We start from the raw sequence: 23598 nt of genomic DNA, 5'->3' as shown, positions 1-23598 counted from the left end.
TGGTGATGGAAATTTGAGTTAGGGTATTATCAGTCCCACTGACTTGGTCACTGCTTGACAAAACTTTCTGTTATTCTTCTTGTCTTGCCTGTGGCAGCACTTAGTACCCATGAGGCAGATGTGATCTGCTCTGTGTTCTCCCACCCTTGCAGATTTTAAATTCTTTGCATTTTCTGTACATAAATAGCAGACTGTGTTTCCAGCAGCTCAGTGGGAGTCACCTTGTTTGCAATGTCTGTATTTAGCTGGTTTGAACAGAAAATTTTAGGGTCATTTTGAATATCTCATTTTTTGTTCTTGAAAGGCTTGCATCTGATTTTAGCACCTGTCCATGAAGAGTTATGGTGTGCACAGCAAAGACAATGTACATGTCTCTTCTGCTCATGACCAACACCAAGAACTGTAAAGCTAATGCTTCTGTACAGACAAAGGCAGGGAAGAAACTCAGTTTATTAGAAAAAGGCAGATGGAAGGGGCACACTGAGGTCCTTTTGGCTGCAACAGAAAGCCAATGTGCTTTGCAGCATTTCTCCCCCAGTGCTGCTGGAGCTGCCCAGGAAAGCTGGAGTGCCCAAGGAATGCACAAATCAACATATCTTTGTTAGGGCCCTCACATATCAGTGGCTACAGTGGGGATTAAAGCTGTATCCTAAGAGACGCACTGGAAGAAGTGCCACTTTCAAGCTGAATCCTTGCTCTGAAAAGGCAGCCTAGTAGATCAGGGTGCTGTAACTTAGTGCTTCTCTGCATCTGCCCTGGTGAAATTAGGAGCCAAATTCTTAAATATGTTGGCTTTACAATGAACTCCAGGTCTCCTCTCCTCTCGAGGGTGATGCTGCAGTAGATCCCTGACCACACCAGAGAAGGTGAGGTAACACAGCCACAACAGAAATTGTGTAAGGAGAGTACAGGACAGACACCCTTGAATTCTCATCTCAGCAGCCTTGTCTTTGATTGGAAACAAGATATAAACCTCTCCTAGGACAACAGAGGAAATACCTCAAGCAGGAACTATGTTGTGAGTGCTCTGATAGCTCATCACTACAGTAGGATATATTAAAAGGCAGTGCCTCATGCTAGAACTTAGTGAATGACATAGGAAGGAAAGATTTTGCACAGTTATTATTATTTTTAATTCCATTATAGTTTTAGCTGAATCATGAAGGCATTTGAAACATTATGGGGAGTGCACTAAAAACAGAAGATGAGCTAAAAGGACTTGGCAGTGCTTAAATGTGTTTCAGCTCTTCCCCAGACTGTGATGCAGTCTATAGAAAATGCAAACACGCTTTGTCCGGAGACTTCTGGTGCTGCAAATTAAGTGTAAGAGTGAGCCGAGGTAGTAATCCTGTAATGCTGTATCTGAGTGCTCTCTGAAATGTGCCTTTTATACTATTTTAAAAATACTTCTATTGTTATAATGCATGTGAAGATTGTTGAGCAGCCAGCCTCAAACAGGCACAGAGAGGAGAGGTGCAGGAAGCAAATACCTCCACATCACGTTGCTGGTGGGCCTCTCTCCCAGACATAGCAGCCCCATTAAGGATTTGTCCTTGTGTCTTGTTCTGTCCTGTTTTCTGGCTCCCTTTGGAACCTGCCAGGAAGTGGTTTTGCTGGTTTGTTTCTTCATAAGATTGTTTAACTTTTTCCTCATGTACCATTGATGGCAATGCATTTGAGACATAATTCCTTTAGATAGCAAAGTCCAGCAATCTAGAGCTGAAATGCGCCACCGTAATCCTTTGAGCATTTAATATTTTTGTAAATTTTCTCTCTCTGAATGTTTTTTTCAAACTATTTTATCATTAAAGTAAGAAACTTTAAGCCTTTGAAATAATTATAGCTCCTGTAATCAGTAACATATACTATAAATGTAATTGCACAATTTAATACATGAAATTTCAGAGATAGTTAGAATAGATATTTTATGGAAAACAGGGTTTTTTTGTAGAGAAACTTGACATTTAAAATATGTCATTTATTAATATATATAGTAGCAAAGCAGCTGGAAAACATTTTTCTCACATTATCTGGGACTGAGAAAACAAAAATCATTTTCTTTTAAGTATGAAAATTCAAGAGGAAAGCCACAACTTCAGATCCCTGTTTATGTCCTTCCTCCCATCCCCACCCCCACCATCCCCATCCCCCTGTGTAATCCTGTATGTATGTACATAAACTTGGTATGTATGTATGTATATATCCCTGGTATGTCTGAAGCTGTCACTGAAGATAACAGCATGTCTGCTCATGAAGGACTTGTGAAACTGGATAATTAGACTGTCCTGAAAACAACTCTCTAATTGTCCTTAGTGAAAGCAGCATCTGCCTCTCTAACATCCGTGTCTTAGACTTAGTTGTGCCAGCAGAACTGCTGCAATTGCACTTTGGCTCTAATTGTCTGTGGAAGTCTACAAAGCAAATTATGTTTTGTCTTTGTGGGAGTAGTGAAGGCTTAAAAGTGATCATACAAAACATTGCATATCAGTATTCTGTGCATCTCTTTCCTTTGTTCTGGTAAATGAAAGTGAGCATTTCACCTTAGCACTGAAAATATTCGGGACTCAGATTGAGAGGGCCCAGAATAACCTGATCTTGGGCTCTGCTTCTAGCAGCAGGAGGGACCAGGTATCTCCAGAAGGCCCCCACCAAGAAGACTCTTCTGTGATTCTACAATTCTAAGTTAATGCCAACTAAAACTATCACAAGAAATCAAACAGGAAAGTTACTAGCTCCTTACTGTCAGCTGGAAACCACTGCAGTTTTGGTTTGAATGAAGAGGGAAATTTCAGCCCTCACTGAGAATTATTTTTGATCCCTGAGCCAACTGGATCCTTCATTTTCAGTGTATCCTCACCTCCTGATCTTTATCAGGTCCTTCATAAAGCAGCTGCCTAGTGTGCTTACCTCTGCTCAGAAATGCGCTGGTGTTCCAGTAATGTGTCACAGTTTTCATTTGTAAAATCAAAGCCAAGCAAGTATTCCATCCCTGACTTGCTGGTTTTTTCTGCTGTGTATGGCCAGAGCATTATTCTTATCCACGATTCTTGCTCTTTCCCTGCCTCCTTTGCTGGCACAGGTGGAAAAATACTCAGTGACTGAATAAGCTTGTGGTGAGCTGTGAAAATCCTTAGTGCTCTCAGTGGCTTGAGGAAAGAACACATTTGCAAATTCCTCTGACTTTTACAAAGGGGTAGGTTAAACCAGTGGTTGCTGTGTATCGTTTCACACACTTCTTTTGAATTAACACAAAATGACAAGTGAAAATAATTATATTCACAAGAGAGTACTATTGATATGATTGACCAAATTATTTTTCTGGTCTTGGAAGAAGGCACAGATTTTGTACCCTGAAGTAGTATTTGGCCTCTGAATTTTAACCACCTAAAAGTGAGATAACTAGAATCATCTTTCCTTTTGCTAAAGTTAGTGGAGAAAAAGTGTAATCTCGAGTAAACACTATATCCTGCTTAACTAGGATAGAATTAAATGCCCATTGATATGCTTAGCATGAGGGAACTGAGACAGCTGGCTTAAATGTGGATGTTCTCAGTATCTGGAGTCATGCAAAATGAAGCCCACCAAAAGAAATCACAGTCTAAATCTGCAAACCCAGCCTGAGGTGCAAACCTTCTTAGCACACCAGAGAAGCTTCATGAAGGTGTGGGCATCTGCGTAGCATCATCATCAAAAAAATCTTCCAATAAGATTTAGAAGATTCTAAACCTATAAGATTTAAAAAAGATTTGAAAGATTAAAGGCAATTGTTTGATACGTGAGAAGAGGAGAGCAGTTCTGGCATACTGTAACAGAGATCGAATTATTGCATCCACCCCTCCTGCTACCTCCACCCCCAAAATCTGAAAACTTCCTGATTTGTGTTCATCAATAATTAAGAGCCCATCAGCAATACTCAGAGGGAGCTTGCATTGCACTTCTGAGCAGCCAGTTAGTAATATATGGTGGAGAGATCCTCTTTTTCAAATCCCAGGGCTCCAGGCCATGCAATGCTAGTATTGCATTTTCAATTAGCTTCTGAGTGAATGCTTGGCATATGTAGAAGTGAGCTGGTACACAATTAGCTTATTGTTCCTTTCAGCTTTCTGCTGAGAGGATCTGAAGGACTGCTGAAGAGAGGGGAGAGGGGGAAAAAAAAAAGAAAATAGCCAAGCTAGTGGCATCTCTGTGGATGTGGAATAAGGGAGTTGCTCGACTCCCGCAGACTCCCGAGCTAAGTCGGGAGTTACAGCTGTTACTGCAGAGCACTCAGCCTGGCTGTGGGGAGGGCGCCTGGGGAGAGGGGCAGACCCAGTCTCAAGCTCCAGGCTCTTCTCTCGTCTGACTCGCCTCAGCATCACAATGGAGCCCAACAGCCCCAAAAAAATACAGTTTGCTGTACCCTTGTTTCAGAGTCAAATAGATCCCGAGGCAGCTGAGCAGGTAAGGAAGACAAGTTTCTTTCACTGTTTTGAGGGAATGGGGTAGGAATGGGGGCAAGATGTGGGGTGAGAACAGGTAATACTTGTTGCCTAAATGGTTTTCTAACTTATATTGGTGAAACTGTAGATTAAATGCTCTGGAGGTTGTAGCAATGTCTAGGTATACCTAAAGAAGGAGATGTCCTCTAGCCAGAATACGGCTTCTATAACTTGGGTAGGTTTATTCAGTATATATTTATTGTGCTTTTCTATAACTGCACTTGTACGCTAATACATACACTTCACAGGAATACACATTCTCAACAAATCAAGTATATTATTTGTACATAAAGCAAAACATGAAGCTGGTAATAGGTACCTAACAGAAATATTGGGCAGAAGACATCTTATTTCCCATTTGTTTTACATGAGAAAATACTAGTTATGTTTTACACTGTAGTCATCACTTCCCTTACTTCCCATATATCTCATGATTTTTATATAGTCTTCTTTATGTCATTCTTACAGTGTTTTACATGTTTGAAAAATATACACGTATAGAAATATGCCTGACTTTTGTCCACTGGAATGATGCATGTGCTATTTTAGGTTTTGACTCACTCCCCAAACACGCACATAATATATATATGTGTAGCAATACAGACATCTAAGGAGAAAATGATACCTATTACTGTGTACGGATATGCATAGATGTGCATAAAAAGAGTCACAGGGAGTCTTGTGAGAAAAATGGGATAAATCCTAATTAGGTGACCCAGTACATTTCTCTCAGTACAACTCCTTTGCAGCATTTGCTTCTATTTGGGTAAGTCTAGTTTTAGATGATACTAGGGGAATATTATAACCTTGACCGTTCCATTCCATTAGCTATGAAATTCTTTATACCTTTAGGACAGGTATCTGGTTTCCAGAATATTCTGATATCATGTCTCTTAAAAGGAAGACACCTTTGCCAGAAAACAATGAGTTTTGAGTGACCACTGAATGCAGAAATATTAGAAGGGTGTGAAGAGAATTGCTGCAGGTCTTCATTTTGCCCATAGGTACTTCTGAGATGCAAAATGCCCATGCTTTATTGAACAGTTCTGCAATGAATTCAAGCAGAATGTGTTTTGGTATTTTTCTGAAATCTATGAGAACCATAGGATTAGGATTTCCTGGAATTCCCATGGCTTTTGAAATGCAGTGGCCCAAATTCTGCCTGGTATTTATGAGCATTTTGTGTGTGTGTGTGTGTGTGTGTGTGTTGTGAGTTTAATTCCAAGTGTGATACAGTTTCACTGTGGCTGTATGATGAAATTAAAATGGTAAATTCTGCTGTCAGCTACAGTTATGTTATTCTGGAATAAACCCTTTAACCCTGATTGATGTAATTTTCCACTTACACCTCTGAAAGCAAAATTTGAATCCAACTAAATACAGATGTTGGATCAGCAAATAAAAAAGAACAAATGCATTGACATTGAGGTTTTGTGTCAGAATGGTTTCTAGCTTAAATACTCTTGGTTCCTCTCTTAAATTCAATAGAATATCAAGCCTGGAGGCTTTAGTGAAACAACAAAAAGCTTTCAGTGCAAATGTGTGCATTATAGGAGGGTAGTCCAATACCATGCAGTTCAGCCACTGTTAATGGAACAAAAGTAGTTACCCAGATAAACTCTGAATATGAAAAATTGCATACAATTCAGGATTATATATCGGTATGTAAAGATCTGCTGTATAGTGCTTTTTGGAAATACTTTTTTGAAAGTCTTAAAATACTGGAGTTTTTTTAGTTAAAGAACAGTAGTAACACCTCTGGTCACAGTTTAGAAATATAAATTCATTGCAAGGCATACCTGTAATATCAACTCAGAAGTGCACTTGCAAAATACTACTAATTATTACTTGTGAAAACTATGACAGCACTAGGGATTTGCACATACAAGCTCACAAACTACTGCAGTCATCTTCCTGACGCAAAGCTAAATGTCAATATTTTAAGACATGACTGATATTTGTCAGCAATACGTGTCCAAAACCTTAAGATGATTACAAATCCTGAAGGTATTTTGGAAAGCTCTCCCCGTGCCTTTGCTCTGCCCGTACAAGCAAGAGCATGACCCGGATCACTGTCAGACCACACAAACTGTCAGAAAGACAGTGAAGGGCTGCTGTTCTTTAAATAGTTTCTTTTGTAACTTTGCCTGGTCTATGCTCAGGAGAACACTAGACGGATTTTTTGCTCTGCTTTGTGTGTGGGGCAGTCGATGGACCATAATGACTCTCCTTGGTTTACACCTGTTACAGATCAGGAAAAGAAGGCCTACACCAGCATCACTCGTCATCATGAACGAACATGTGCCCCCAGGTAGGTGCCAACATACCTTCTAGATCACTGAACTTGTATGCACAGGATTGTCTGCAAACTGGTTTTATTAACTACATGATTTTAAAAATCCGTCATTAATGTCACAGCACTAAATATCAGATAAAGATCTTAGGACTGTTTGGAGTAAACCTCATGTGTAATTCCTGGCCTTCAGATAATGTCAATATTTTCACAATTTTATACTCCATGTTATATGTACAAAGAGAATTACTATGACCCAGATCCAGCACTTCCATCCACAAACATTTTCTTTCCTTGGGCGGAGGATTTGGAGACCTACAAAGTCCAATCTCTAGAGATGCCAGGGTAGCTCCAGGGCTAATTCAGCCAAGGGAATTGCTTCTATGAAACACCTTCTTTTCTAGTTTTCCGATGAAACATATAATGTGTGTTTTCAATATTCCTATTCAACTGTGAATACATCATCTTCATCCAAGACTCCCCCCAGAAAACTTTCTGTGGGATGGGATGACTTGAGATTGCAACATACTTTGTCACATAAATGTGACTTCAGAAAAATTCTTTAATAAGCTATTTAGGCAGTATTATAAGCAAAAAAGCTCTGCAAAAATGGAAAAATCCTTAATGTATAATCCCTTTGAAACACAGTGCCTACTTTATATCAAATTTTTCCTTTGTAGTGCTCTGCAACATTTTTTCCTGTCTTATCTCTCAATCACCTGATTCTCTTTTTAAAACCGGTTCAGGCTTTTTCTCACTAATGTGTCTCTAAGACCATTACTGTGTGCCCTGGCACCTCAGTGAAACAAAACCGTCTTAGGTCTTTCAGGGTCTCCACTTGTTTCACTGTACTGCAGGTCCTCAGGTCTGATCAACATCACCAGTAGCTGAAATTCCTCAGAAACATATGGATAGAAGTATTCTGAGAGCCTGACTCTTGGAGCTGAGGTCATTGCAGTTCAGCACACAGATCAGGGGAGTTCAAGCATGTCGTATTGTTAAGGTTATCTTCTGACACTGAGAGTGACCCATGTAACCCCAGTCTCAGTTTGGAGAGTAGCTTTCTGGCCTGAATTTCAGGCAGTTCAACTCTCAGTAATGGTGCATGAAAAATCTGCCTTAGACTGACTTTCCATACCCTAATGGGATCTACAGTGTCTATGTTGCTAGGACTTAATTTAAAACAAATTCACCTTGACTGTTAATCTCTTTTGCAATTCACCTTGTACACTTTGTACCATCACATTTCCTTTTATAAACAGATACTTGGTACAATACCAAATCAAAACCAAACAGATAATAAGAACTCTTTAATTTACAGGAAATTTTACTTTAAACAAAGTGGTGCATGTCTGTTATCACCTCTCCTGCAATGTTCATAAATAATCTTTAAATAAATCATTTTTATTATGAGTCAGGCTTGCTGTAAGTCTCAGTCAACTTCTGTACAAGCCCAACTTAGTATTCATCTTCACTTATTTATATTTATTAATTTAGATACTATCCACTCTTTCAGGACACTGGGAACTAATCTTAATGAAGTTATTCTTTGGTTAAATTATAATCTTGTCCTATTTTTAAAATTTTATATAAAGTCAGATAAAAATAAAACTTTAACAGCAGCTCCATTTTCCTGTCCTTCACCGCATGGTTCATGCATGAGCACCTACATGTGTATTTCCATGTGGCGTGCTTGATATGGGCGAGTGTTTTGAATAGGTTGTGTGAAGGTGGTTGTGTAAACCTGCTGAATACAAGGACTGTAAAGCCAGGTTGAAAAGGCAGACAATAGATTTACAATGGAAGTGCAAATGCTAAAAGAATCCTTATGGTCTCCATCTTGCAAGGTGCTGTACAGCTTCTGAAATTATTGTATACCTTCAAATTTCCAAGTCAGCTAGTCCTAGGAGTTCTTGACACCTTGCTGATTTAACCCCAAAATGCTGATCAGTTACTGGATTTTGAATAGAATTCAGTGAGGTGCTAAATGCAATTTGTCTCCAAAAATAGTAAATTCATCACTGCACATGTTTGCAGGTAATAAAAGAATAATAATAGTAAGGCTGCTAACTTGACACTCCAAAAAATTGCTTTAGAAGCATTCCCTAGATCAACAGCGAAACTGAGCAGCAGAGAATTCCAGTGATACTGTCAAACTCACCTTTTTTAATTAGAGCTGGGCTAAACTAGAGTCCTGTCTCTTGGATTTTACACACTGGAGTACTCTACTTCCTTCGTTAGGAGCAAACAGCTAGTGAAGGATACGCTTCCAAGAGCTTGAAATGTGTGTCCTAATGCAATTCTAAATGTTTGGATACCCCAGAAGAGTTTACTCTAATTATCTAAACTTTTCTTTTTTTGAAAAACAGAGACAGGCATTTTCTAAGAATCAGACTTTTCTATAGCTTTTTGTTACAGCTGCTTCTGATTGCAGCAGGAAAAAAAGCAGCTTTTTTTGTGGTATTCTGATCTGGATGTGGACCCATCTGGAAACCAGAAGGCAGTAGAATGTTTCTGGACATTTCAGAATTTCATAATAAATTCAGTTTGCGTTCTTCTGTACAAAGATCTAAAAGTTGTTTTCTACTAAGTCTTCCCATCCATCCCTGATATCTGCTACAGCTTTGACAGGAATATGTCTTCACCGACTTAGGTCAGGTCAATTGTGCTATAAAGTGAAGATGGAATATCTACTAAGGCTACATCATTTTAAACTAATGACATGGACTCAAAAATTATAAGAAGAGTCTGCTTGACTTCCTTGCTTCCAAGGAGACAGTGTTAGACCACACCAAATGATTTAAAGGCAGGTGATATATGTGACTACAGGAGTTAATATCCACCCCGTAGCATCAATTACTGTTGCATTTTCTGATGTTCACTCTGATTGGTGTAAAACATAATTGCAATCAAAGTCAACAAAAGAGAAATTTGAATTGCAGCAGTAACAGTGATTGCAGTAGACAATATGAGTTTGTGAAGCAACAGACTCTTTAGGGATGGTCCTGTGCAGCGCTAAGAGTTGGACTCGATGGTCCTTGTGGGTCCCTTCCAACTTAGTATATCCTGTGATTCTGTGACAGCAGTAAATAAACTCTTAACTCTTTTGGTAAGTGCTCTGTAAAGTGCTCTTTGATGGGCTGTACCACATCTGAGCAGAGAAGCTAGAACTAGCAAACTGAGATTCGAATTATGAAGTTGCTTAAATCTATTGTGCTTCAGTTGCTATCAATTGAGCTATGTTTTCTGAGCATCTGATGTTTGATTTCATAGTATCTAGTCAGTTTTACTTTTATTTGACATTATAAGAGCATTTTACTATCTGTGAAAGCAAAGACAAGTACAAGGTGATAGAACGACAAAAATGAGCAGCATCTCATCTTGAGCAGGATGCTGCATGTGTTACTGGGGTAACCCACTCATATTCTGCTATAGTCAGAGTTGCTTCATGTCTTTAGTTTTAAAGACATATTTAACTATTATGCTGCATGAGAGTTTAATTCAAAAGTTGTTAGAGATCTCCTGCTTCATATTTCTCTTGCTATATCATTGGAGCCAACAGAAACTGAATATCACCATACCCTAAAAGCAGCCTTTTCTGTACGTGCACAACCTCCTGTCTTCTTACCAAACATAGCAGGATATATATGAAAATCAATTCTTATTATCTGAAATAAAAGTCTGACCATGCTTTAAGCTAGCAGAATATCATACTGCAATGGCTCAAGAAAAAGCTGGTGGCAAAGTGGAGAAGTGAAAGCATGTCAGACCACAACTCAGGTTTAATACCATTAGGGCTCACTTTGATCAGAAGACAATGCCAGTGTTCCTGTACAGACTGGCTTTGTCACAGGGCCAACACAAGATCAAACAGTCTGGCTGGCAAAGACTGTTCAACTTGTGTCGAAGTGTTCAGTCTTCTTGAAGTATTAGAATATGGGTAAACATTAGGATAAACTTCTGTGTTTCTAAATTTTCTATATATTTGCTGTTTCCATCTCCCATTTCTACTTTGTTGCCTCTTTGGGCTTCTTTGCCTGTAATGTAAATGTTACTCAGTTTTTGGAAATAAGAAAAACATAGTACCATGTTTTGATATCTTTTCTCCAGTGCTGCCTTTTTGCATTTTACAAATCTCATTTCAAGGCAGAAATGGTATACTATCAGTGCAAAAGCAATATAAAAAACCTCAGTACCTCTGAGGTTACTGAACACTGGAAATCATAACTTGAAGAAAAGCAAGCTGTACCTGTCTTCAGACAAGGAACATGCTTGCAGCTTATCTTTTGGCATTAGCAGGCTTACTTTCTTGTTCCTAGCTGATTTTCCATTATCCAGAAAGAGATTCATGCCTTTCAGATTACTGCCATTTCCCCAGAGCTCTGCTGAGGTGCTTCATGAGCAGCCTGAGTATTTAGTGCAGTAGCAAACAACACAGCCAGGTGGGTGGTAGAAAGAAAAACTATCCTTACACCTGTGTCAGTTCCATGATAACCCAAGTAGTTAAGGTTTATATACTAAATTGGTTTTAGACACTCCTGGACTTTCCCTGCACAATAAATCTCATTACCACATACAGATGTGCTTTCCTGGTGATGCAAACTGTACCAGAACCACATCCTTGAGGGGATAAATGTGATATGCTTTGGACAACAGTAATGTTTGTGACTAATATAGTTAGATAATGCTTCTAGGTGAATAAATATGTTTGTTTTATATATAATGGTCACATGGGTTTTTTTCTCCCAAGAAAAAGTAAACTGTGGTCAAAAAAGACCAACTATGTAAGAGGCAGCTGTTTCTGGGCATGGTCAAGCAGTTCTGTTATATTTACTCAGGGAAAAATCTCACTGAAACTTGAATCAGCAGAGAACTCTTGGTCTCAGAGTTCATGAAAACCGATATGTTTTTCCAAAGCTTGAGATTCTGGTAGGACATACTGCTTACTTTGGTTCAAGAACTAGAAAGTGAGTGAGCCAAATAGCAGCTGTTTTCAATTGCAAATTTAGGCTTCTAATGTGGTAATAAAGCATTCAGAAAAGCAGTACATTAATAAAAACTGTCATTAACTATTTTTTTTGGTCAAAATAGCTGGCCTTTCTATATACTAAATAAGTATACAATTTAAGTATGCTGTCTCTTTTTATATCAGTCTAGGAGTTTGTAGAGGTATGGCAATAAGCAATGAAAAACATTTGTGTCCCCTCATACCAGAAGACTGGTATAGCTCAGAGTACCTTACCAATGGCACCAGGATGTTCCGAGTTCAGACAGTACTTGTCAGGGCAGTGTTCTTTCAGCCTGTGCTAGAAAGGACTATCTGACATAATGAAACAATGAAATATACAAAACAAACATTGCATAATACTTGGTGACAGGTGAGAGGGATTCCAGAACAGATATGAAAATATCTGTGCTTGAAAATATCCTGCTGTTTGCAGGCTGATGTGTGACTGCAAATGTTAAGTGGCAAACTACATCCCTTTTTCTTACCTATATACACTGTGCTCAGATACCCTTTCATTTGGGTTACTCTGAGTTTGCTCTGCAGTTCAGGCTCACAGAAGTGCCTGAGACAGCCACAGCAAAAGTTCCTTGCATGTATCAGTGGGAGTACAGACTCCATGAAAAAAAAAAAAGAAAAGTACAAAGATTAAAAAAAAAAAAAAAGGAAAAGAAAACATCAGGAACCTGTGCTTGAGCTGTTCTTGATGCAACCCGGAAGAAATGGCTCACAGGTTCCAAAAAAGAAATAATGAATTTTAAAAAAGTTTTCCTTAGCATCATTCATGAAAATGCTCCATTTCATGAATATGCTCCATTTTCATGACAGAGTGAGGATTTTATATGTCACTGTCACCACCTGTCAAAAGAGCTGTCAGGCTTCCTTCAGTACAGTCAGAAGAGCAGGCTGGAGGACAAGGCTTGACTTGATTGGGATGCACTGGGCACTGCTTGTCTTAAACTAAAGATTATTACCAAAGCAGCCAGCTATGTTTTCACCATTTTCAAGGGCATAAACACATTCATTCACAAATAGAAACATTCCCTGGGATTATTTTGGTCAATGTGTTAGCCACATAGTGTGAAACAAAGGAAACGTACTATTTCATATAGTGCCAAAGTCTGGACTGTCTCTAGTCAATAAGCAGTGCTTGAACGAGAAGGGTCTGACAGCTACTCAGAGAAAGTCAAAACAGAAAGGTGCTGTATGTGTTCTGGTCAAAATTCGCTTATTTTACTTAATTTTCATGTTTATTTTTATCCATGCTTACTTCATTTTCAGTCTTTATTGATGACTGCACAGGTACATTTTACATGGCATATAGCCTGTATGATCTTGGTTGCTTCTACTAGCTGGCTAGTGAAAACAAGCATGAGTCCCTCCTGTTCACGGGAGCCCAGCATCCCTCTGTGAGACAGGGCAGTGCAGGGTGCAAACACTGCCTGAGTAAGCTCTGGTGGATTGAAATAGAGGCTGGATATATACAACCAGGACTCAGACTTCTGCCTAGATCAGAGAAGTGGTGCAGCTGAGAGGACATGAAGCCAAAACCTAAACAGTTTACTTGCTGCTAGTATGGGTGGAATTGCATTTAATCCATTTTTCTTGTTCCAGCCTTAAATACCCAAGAGACAAAAATTGACATATATTTTAATTATCAGTGCAGCTAAGCTCCTAATGTGTACCCTTTACTTTGCTCTAAGTACCATGTACTTTATTTGTTCCTCCTGTTCCCTGCTTCCTGTTGATTTTGTGTTGGAAGGGTCAATGTCCATGGAACTATCTGAAAGCAAATGAGGTATTTTTAGAGCCGAACCTTGTACTCTTCATCTATTTTCCTTGTTCCTTATACCAAATGTACCAAGCCTTCCACCCCAGGAGATTATTTGCAGATAATTTTTAATATACATGGCTTCATGTTACAGATCTCCAGCTGCTTGATCATTCAGTGTGAGGACTGATAAGCTTTTGGAATGTTTACATTTCTTATCACCCCCGTGCATGTAGCATGACAGAGCTGTGCCATGTATAGGGAATAGCAACATGCATGGCTGCCTAGCCTGGTGAGGAAGTCAGTGGGACAGATTCTAACTTTATTGCATTCATAAGGCTTCATATTTTGCTAGAGGAGCTCTTCATAGATTTGCTCTGTGCCAAATGCTTAGACACCTCATATAGTTTGTTTTGGTGAGAATTCTGAATAGATGGTGAGCTTTCTATTTAAAAAAGGAAATACCTAGGTGTAATAACTACTTCCCAGAGTTAAAATACTTAGCTATATTTCATATATTATATATTATATGAGCATACAATTTAGGAGGTTGATGGCATTTAAAAAAAAATTGGAGAAAATATGTCCAGTTTACCTGTGGTAAACGTTCTGTTTGTATTTTGGGGGTTATAATTTTTTTTAAATGGTAAAAAATTTCTATGACTATTTCAAATTAAGTCCATTTAGACCTTGTAAGACAAAATATTTTGAATAAGAATGTCAAATTAGTTTGTTTTGAGATAATGTTTAAATCATACTTCAATAATGTGCTAATACTAGGGGGGGTTATATTTTTTTTTTATTTTAGATCAGATAATAAACTAAAATCCATTAATAGGTGTTTCAGCCTTGCTGAAGGGGGAAAAAATACAACACAGGGTTTTTCTGACCTCTGCTATTTAGTACTTAATGCAGCACTCATTTACCATGGTGACGTGTGTGAAATAAATAGATAATGCAGATAGATGAGAACGAATCCAGCTTTTAGCAGTAACCTCATTATGTTCAGAATATTGGGAAGGGGTTGCACTTAAAGCATCAATCAAGGTAGCCCATTTATTGAGCTTTTAGAGATAAAATTTAACTCTTTATGTGGCTTAACTGAAGTTAAAGCTTCACTTCAAAATACATCAAAAGTGGGAATTTAATGAATCTGGACTTAAAGCTAGCATAGACTCTAAACAAATTGAACATATCAGTCATGAAAGGTTTTGCCAACTACAGAAGGGTGCAGGAACTCAGCGAGAGTGCAGGGAGGTGTAGAGCTTAGCTTTGCTCTCCCGTGAGTCTGAGCTGCCTGTGTCATCAGCTGGTGGAAACAAGATCAGTTGGACCAGTCAAGTCTCTTTTTTCAGTAATCAAAGCAGTTCTAGGGTAGAATTAAGCTATACGTCTATTGAAAGGAGCTCTGTTTTCTCCTTCTCCCCTTCAAAATGCTATTCCTGTGTCTGTATCTAAAATAATTTCTAATATTTTTCTCCAGTGGGTTTACTGGAGGATCTATCATAGTAGCAGAATGAGCACAGTGACATGCTCACTCTTTGTTCATGTTTTCCCTGGGATACCTGGCATGCAGGTGTACCCCAGAGAATTGATGTCTTGGCATTATTTATTTTGTGGAACCAAACTGTGCTAACAGAGTTAGCAGTGTTAAATAGATGAAGGTGCATTGTAAAGGTTGTGTTTTTCACCTGAGGCCTTGTCCTTCGTTCTGATGAGATAAGCAGAGAAAGTCACACCAGGCAAAAAATGAGCTTGAGAAAGACAAATAGGAAGTTCAATAAAGCAGTGAGCTTTACCATATAGCTACAATACAGCTTATCCTGGTACCTAGACATCCCATAGCCTAAACATTTCTGCACTGAGCCTCCACCACTCAATGGCAGGTGGTGATAGTATTCCCTTCAAGTCTTTATGAAGTTCCCTGCCGTAACTGTTCTCAGGCAGCAGTAGAAAGCAAAGATTTGAATGAATCTGTCCTGCTCTTTTTTTGACCACCACCAAACAGTAGCATCTCTAGGATCAACTGAAGCACTTGCCCCACCTTTTTGCTCTTATATTAGGATCTGCATGACAACTACAGAATCAGGGAGCAGTTTAACCTAAAAACCAGCTGTTTTCAAAGTAACATGTTTGTATTACTAAGGGTTATTTCATAACCTTTTCTCTTTGAAGTGGAATTGTAGTGATGAACCAAAAAGTGATTGAGAGTATAGGGGAGAAAAAAGAATTTTCTCTTTAAAGAATTGCTACCCAGAAGATTTTTTCATCCTGACTAATATTAGGTTTTTACTGTCTGTTTTTGAAATACAGTGAGTAGTCAGCAGGGCTGTAATTGTTTAGATGTGTGCTTTCAAGCCTCTTAAAATGCTGGTGCTGGTGCGTGACTTCAGCTTTAATGTGTACGGCATATCCCATAGGAGGGTGTGGAACAGCTTATTCCACAGGAATCCCAGCAAGGTGTTTCTGATTGTGACAGTACAAATGGAGATGTATAAAACAAAACCCAGGGTCCCCTCTGTCTCTGGTGTGTAGTGAGGGTAGTAGAAATTCTGAAAAAGGCCTTCGGAAATTACAGCTGACTTATTCTGAGCTAACAATGATTGCTCTGGTCTGTTCCACCCCACTTAGTTGTGCTGAAGGCAAGAATGGGATAATGAAACCTCGTTTTGCTGACTTTTGGAAAGCTTGGAAAACCAAACAATGAATTTACAAAACTGGTATTTGGATCTTATTTTTGTAAAAAGGGTCTTAAACCCCAAGAACTATTATTAGTAGCTTACTTGATTCATGTGTAAGGTGATACATGTATGTGAGGAGCTTTCTGCATGTGCATTCTAACCACAAGCAGGCCATGAGCAGTTGGCCAGGACTAGCTTTACAATACATTCTTACTGAAATCCTTGAGGTATTATTCCAAAAGGAAGGAAACTGCTAAGGCAGCACTAATAATCACTGGCTAAGGAAGAATTTTATTGTTTTGTATGTTTTCTTCTCCCCTGGCAAATGTCACTTTCCAGAATGTACAAATATAACTGTTCAGATACAATATTTTTTTAACAACTTTATGAGCTATAGCCTGCTGAGAAACGTTTGGCTGGTTTGGGTTGTTTTTTTTGGGCTTTTTTGGTTTTGGCTGCTGCTGCTGCTTTTTATTTTAGAGCTTAGAATACTTCTACAGATCGCAGCCGAGAAAGGAACTGCTCACAGTGATAACTATTGCAGCTGTAACACTGACACAAAGAATTTTCCATCATAATTGATTCCTGCACATGAAGTTATTAGGAAATTGTTTAAATGTATAACAAGGGATTGGCTAATACTATATTCCTGGTAAGCATGGATTTTACTTCATGATCTTTGCCTCAGTTGTATTTAGATCTTGAGCCTCTTCACTATGTCATTTGAACACACACTGAAACTAAAGCAAGCAAGCAGCTGTAAAGTAGCACATTACTAATACTACTCAATATTACTGATGAATTCATAACCTTGGGTAGCTGTCTTCTCAAGGTACCTGGCTTCCTTCTGTATTTGAAAATACTTAATGAACATATTAAGCCTTTTCACAAACTAGTACATTGTTACAATTTAGTCAATGAACAAAGTAATTCCAAGCTGTTTGGGAAGTTTCTTGTGTATGAGCTTTGGGAACATTTGGTAAAATGGTAGCAATTATGAGCAAACATTTAGCAGTCTAGCAGTATGTTTTGCTTGGGCACATTCATTTCAAACTCATGTTTCTGCTCTGAACCTATTTCTCTGAGTATTTGCTGGCAGTCACTTGACAGCTCTGGCATTCCTCTAACCTCTCAAAACCCTTCTTTATCTTCACTGCTCTGCTATTTGCTTCATGTGAATCTTGTCTTTCACTGTCAGGTTTCAGGCCTGGTGAGATTACGCTATGAGTGTAGAAACTGCCCTTAGTCCATACAGCAAAGATGCAATCTTTATTGACGTCAGCTGTTGTGTCAGAGTAGACCCTATGTCAATGTAACCTAACAATTAGGTGAGTTCTTGTTCTACACAGCAGGACAAACTTTGAGATACCACATAGTGATTTACATCTACTTTGCAGTCCTTGTCCTTAGTCTTGTTCCATATCTCTGTGAAAGTCTAATTTTCTTATGTGTTCTTCCAGTTCAGTTTGACCCTCCAGCACTGCCTGGGGCACCCAGAAATGATGGCTGTCAGATTCCCTTCCGGCTCATGCCAGAAAATCAATGTCACCCTGGTTTACATCTATTTGCTGCAAGAATAAGGGATTTTTTTCTTATGTGTATTTCAATCTAAATGGGACATTTTAGTCATCCTGAATAGCTATGCATAAAAGTCGTATGTAGATCATCATGTATCTTTCAAGTCTTACTTTGTTCATTTTGAGACCTGAGTTTACCAGCAACCTTCCCGGTAGACTAAAGATTTTAGATTTCAAATCACTAATCACAGGAATTTGTCTCATTTATTTTTATTTAATTGAATTAATTAACCTGGACTTTCAATGGCGTAATGGGTATTGATATGACTGTCATTACTTACTTTAGATAACGAGCAAGAGTTTTGACTAAGAGCCAGTTTATGTATGGCTTAAGTTCTTTCCCAGTTGCACTAAGTCTAGAACTAGTTTATTAAATAAGAAGGTAGTTTGCTTTTTTTCTCTTTTTTTCAACTCCTATGGGACTCATTTTGCCTGAAACACCACTCTGCTCCCCTTATCACCCAACCAAGCCAGGCACTGATGAACTCCTCTTTGCCAAGGGTCAGAGCATAGCAAACACCCTAAATTTCTGGTTGAGCTTAACTTTGTTCTGCTGGAAACAGAAATAAGTATTTTGCTGTTAACTGGGAACGAATAAACTTCAGGGAGCTTCGAAGCAAGGTGGAGACTAACTCTGATCTAGAGCTTCTGCCCACAGTGACACCCTGTGGTCCTACCAGACGTTCCTCACTGTTCTGATGCCAGTAATCCACACTGGTCAACTGCAAATTACATGAAAAGTTTAGCTCAGAGTCATTCCTGGTAATTTAGTAAAAGATTTTTGTTTGGTCCAGAAAATGTCTCATCTGTGAGATCAAAATTTAAAAAAACCCATATTTTTACTTACATCCTCCTGGTTCCTCTTATTTAGACAGTTGTTCTTTGGAAGCTGTCTCCATTTCCTTCAGAGAATTTTGTGCTGCTTAAAAAGCAACTAGAAGAAAGCATCTTCAAGGCTAGCATTGTTTATATTGTGAATTAAAATCAATCTATACATTAGTTATCCAAACAGAATATGTATTTCAAGCATATTTCTCCTTGAGTTGATTACTTTCTCTGGGAAGACCTGCCAGGTCCCCATATCATAGATCCAAGACTTCACATCAGGAAGGTCTGTTCCCTATGCCTCGCTCACCTGACCTTCTCTCTTATGGAGCAGGATTGCAGAACAGGGCCTCTTGTGCTATCAGGAAGAGAAACTTCTGCACAGAAGTATTTTTTTCATGACAGGTTTTTCCACAAAGCCTGTTTTCTGTCCTGTCAGTCAAAATGAGGACAATATCAGAAAAAGCCTTACAGAGCTGGCAGCAGCTGGAACACCACAAAATCAGGTACAAGTGCAACTCCAAGACAACAAGTAGTACAACTCAATCCTTATTAGTAAGAAGGGGGAAAATAATTAAATTTTAATTCTCTTCCAAAGTATATTTTGAGAAGCTATATTTGATTTATGGAACTTATTTAGAATTTGTTTTATATTAATATTTCATATGTATTTTAGGAAGGGAGAATGAAAAATTGGAAACAAAATGCTTAAGAGAAGGATGATTTCTGTGCTGCTTGTAATAATTCATGATTGCTCTGTGGTAAGGCCTGAGACCTGATTCATCACTCTTATATTCTAGTTTAATGCTAGTAAAATAAGACTGATTTTCATGAGTCTGGTATTAAACTGGAATAATAAGGTGGTTGAACCAGGCACTATAATTCCCTTCTGAGATTCATGTGATGTAAACAAATACATTTAGATTCACATTTGAGGTTTGTAGTGTCTCCAGTTTCTTCCAAAATAGATTATGGTACCAGAATGCATGTTTTAAAGAAATTTTGATCTGTGTAATTTATGAAAGGTGGTTTTATTTCATATTCTTACGGCTGTGCACTTTAAAGTGGGTCCTTGGATATTGTCTGTATGATCAGAGATATAGATACTGTTTGGATCAGATGCTGTTCTCTGTATTGGGAGTAAAAGGATGATTGTTCTTTTCATTTGGTGGCGGACTTTGAGCACCATTAGGAAGGTTTTGGTTTAACAAAGGAGATTGCAGCCCCTACTCTTCTCAGTCCTAGTAATGGCTACTTGAATACTGAAGATAGGAAATAGAGTTATGTAAATAACTGATTTATGTGGAAAGAAAATTCTAAGTGTCAGATTCATCTGGCCTGTAGCATTTTAGTGAAATACAAAGGGCTGGTTACAGTCAGGAGCTAGATGGAAAAAGCTGCACTATGATCTGTGAGACAGAGTGACAACAGGTCCCTTGGTGATGGTGCTGTCAGCGCAGTGTGGGACCTTTCCCACGCTACACACCTTAACAGCAGACACCTGGTAGGATAGGCATGCAAATGCCTCTCCCCCGTATGTTTTTATTAATATTTCCTATACAAATCTTGTTATTAGTGTTCCCTAAAGGGCCAGGCAGTAATTTAGATGCTGATTAGTGTGTGAGATGCAGCCGAACCACAATGTACACTCTCTCTTGTCAGCATTTGACTGAGGAGGGGAGCAGACCTTCCAGCTTTGCTTCCACAGCAGCTGGGATACGGGAATTTAATGAGGTGCTTTTGCAATGTGAATGGTTTCAGAAACATATACTCGCTCCGGAAGTACTTACCAGGATATTTTATTGTAATTAAATGTAATGACATTTAAACCTGTAGACAAGTTTTCATTGATAGATAATGGCAAATAAAAACAACAAGCAAAAATCAAAAATTAGCTGCATAAGCATTTTTTATGTTTGTCTGCTTTGATTTTTTTTCCTTTTCTTACCTCAGTGGTTTATTAAAAGCAATTACATGCTACCTGATGTGGCAATGTGTAGTTAGAACTCTGGCAAAAGCAAAGCATTAAATATTTTTGATCTTGCTATGTCCTCTAGAAGAAAGAAAAAGTTGTGATGGCAGAAAAAAAAAAATATTATGTCAGTCAATTTCTAAATCAGATTTCAATGAGCTTGTTTTACAAATACCAATGGCTTATACAAGTGGTAGTGGTCAAACACCAGTGAGGCAAGCTATTGGATAAGAAAATATTCTTATTTTACTGATGGAGAAATTGAAATGTGAAATGACTGAAACAAAATTTTCAGAAAATTTCAGATTTTCCTGCCACTAAATGGCAGGGCAATGAAAGATTGTTTTGAAAATTATATATTTCTCTTCTTAAGTCCTAAAATTTCATGAGTCTATTCCATTTAAATGTAAGTTTTCAAAACAAGTGGTCTGTCTTGTTGCACAATTAGCACTGAGCAAGGCTGGGAGCAGAATTCTGCCCCAAATACCCAAGCACGCAAGCATCCACCAACCCCACAGCAGGAAGAGAGAGCCACCCTCCTTTTCTTTATAGGACATGGATAAGTGGGCCCACAGGCAGGAAATTTTTTTTTTTCCAACTCTATGCCATCATTGAGCACATTGATCAGAAGTCAGCAATTGGTTCATTTCTTTCACAGTTTCTGACAGCAAACGTTGCTCATGGACACAGTAGTGCTGTGTTTCAGCACTACTGTTTCAGATATTTCATCAAAACTAATGCAATCAAATGAAACTGGCTAAACTATTTCATAGCAGCAGCAGTATCTGATTTGTCACTAGCCTGGAATGCCCTGCACTAGTTTGCACGTGAAAGGCTGGATCCATGCTTCTGTTCATTTACTTTGCTCCCTCCAGTGACACTGTATATACAGGGGCAAGGACAGGATTATAAAGTGACTCCAGATTAAACATTGTGTCCCTGAAGTCTCTCACCAGGCTCATTTCCTTCAGATTGAAACCATTCTCGTTTAAATCATTCTTTAACTAACACCTGTTATGGGCATGCAGCTCATGGGCTAATCCCACTATCTGAGCAATTAAAGACTATTATGGTTATTATTTATAAGGAAAATTTGGATACTATGAAAAAATTAACCAAATCCAAATCTATCAGCCTCTTATGATTTTGATCTGAAACTGCTCAACTGTGTTTTCCCAAAGAAAATTCCAAACTCTCTACAAGAAACTTTCTCCAACAATTATACCAGCCTCTTACTGAGTTGCTTTTGTGTAAAAGCCGGCCTCTCTAATCTGTTCTATTTCTCCAGTGCCTGACTGATACCCTACAGAAAAGGGGAAAGCAAGCAGGGTACTTAGTTGGACGAGATAAGCCTTTGCGAGATGAGACCACTGCAGAGCCCCTGGGTGATATCAGAGGCCAAGTCTTTTAAGACAGGTCACCTCTTGCCCTGTATAGCTGCTCCAAGTGCATTAACATTATCCAGTGGGAGAAGAAAGGCAGATGAATTTTGATCTTATTCTAAAATGACCACAAAGCTTTCCCCAGCATGGATGTTCCCTTTGCACAACAGTGGGGATTCATGGGAAGAGTGATCAGCACTGCCCAGCAGCTGTGATCCCATCTATAACCAGCCTCCTTCCACTTGGTTCTTTTATGACTTCGTATAATGACACCTTTGGGGAGCTCAGCTTATTATATCAGCTTGGCTAGAGGGATGTGCTAATAAAGATTCAAAAGAGCTCTGCTAACAGAAGAGTTTGGGATACAAATTCCCTGGTGTTTCTTCCACCTATTTCAGCAATATAGTTAGGCCAAATCTTGCAGATTTCCCTGCAAGTGGGTGAGATTTTTGCCTTGGGTAAAGGCTAAAGCCTACAGGTCTAATGCTGAAAGGGGGTCTGTGCAGGTAGATGGGCTTTCAGAAGTGTCTCTCCATAAAAAAACACACCTCTGTTTCAGAAAGTCTGTGTACATATCTGGACTGAAGGAAATATCCTTTAGACTGAACCTTTCATTGACTTTTTTTTTTTTTTTTGAGGACACTGACTAAAGCCTGAAACCCTGTTTATTTTGCCAGGTGTTACTCCAGTCTGCATGAGGTAAGGATTGGACTAGGCTCAGACATTATTCACCCAGCATAAGGAAAAGTCCTCTTCTGCTTTTATCTCAGCACAGGTGTAAAAAAACCCTCTAAACAAAGCTCCAATCTTGGTTTTGTATACCTCCGCTTTCCAGTACTTGGGTATGTACAAATCCATTCTCAGCTCTTCCTATGATTTCTATTACACCTCTTTGAAACAAAAACACAAAAATTGTCTAGAAATTACCTGAGTAATTAGATCCCTGTTAGGTAATTAGAGCAGATGAGAATAAATTTAAATGGAAAAAAACATAGGTTGAGACTTGGAATACGATACAGCTATATTGTGTTCTGTGAACAATGTTACATTCTGTGAAGGAGAAAAATGGACCATCATTAAAATGGCTTCTGCCCTTCTGGGCCCAAAAGAGAGCAAACCTGTAGGGAGAAGTTATCTACTGAGAACTAGGGTTTTGTTTAATATAAAAGAGAAATAGCTGATCATTTGAATTCACATTCTCTGTGATATAATTGCCTAGTTATAAACATGATAAGTGAATTTCTCATTCTGTATAACTATGATTTTTGTGAACAGAATCCTGCCTGCATAGTAGTCGGTGGGAACTAGAGGATGCTGACAAATGAGGGATTTCATCCTGTCCTAGGAATCAAGTGGTATCATAGTCTGCTATTTGTGATTTATTTTCTGATTGTTTCCTGACCCTTCTTAAGAGTAATTTATGCTTTAAGAGTTCAGTAAAGAAATTCAGCTTATAACTGTTGATGAATTTGAGGGTGGGAGATGCATGACTTGTTTGGTTTCTGTGGGTGAAAATGTCTGATTTGCAGTAAGTAACTGATGATGTTCTTTCTTACCTTGGACATTCCATTCTCATATAATCTGTTGTCACAGAGATTGTCTGCATTATCTCTT

At 38.6% G+C, this 23598-nt stretch overlaps 1 protein-coding gene across 1 annotated transcript in view; it reads left to right on the top strand.

The window, feature by feature from the left end:
* The first annotated feature begins 957 nt into the window (after positions 1-957).
* Positions 958-23598, top strand: part of PPP1R1C (protein phosphatase 1 regulatory inhibitor subunit 1C) — a 54807-nt gene continuing 32166 nt past the window's right edge. Inside the window, 4 exon segments of the mRNA XM_032693815.1 lie at positions 958-1018; positions 4100-4297; positions 4300-4440; positions 6729-6789. Of these exon segments, the coding sequence (XP_032549706.1) occupies positions 4190-4297; positions 4300-4440; positions 6729-6789 (310 nt within the window). The 5' untranslated portion in view covers positions 958-1018; positions 4100-4189.

This window comes from Chiroxiphia lanceolata, chromosome 7 (genome assembly GCF_009829145.1).
Source record: "Chiroxiphia lanceolata isolate bChiLan1 chromosome 7, bChiLan1.pri, whole genome shotgun sequence".
NCBI lineage: Eukaryota > Metazoa > Chordata > Aves > Passeriformes > Pipridae > Chiroxiphia > Chiroxiphia lanceolata.
Note: the sequence above shows the minus strand (reverse complement) of the source record. Positions and strands in the feature narration are given on the sequence as shown.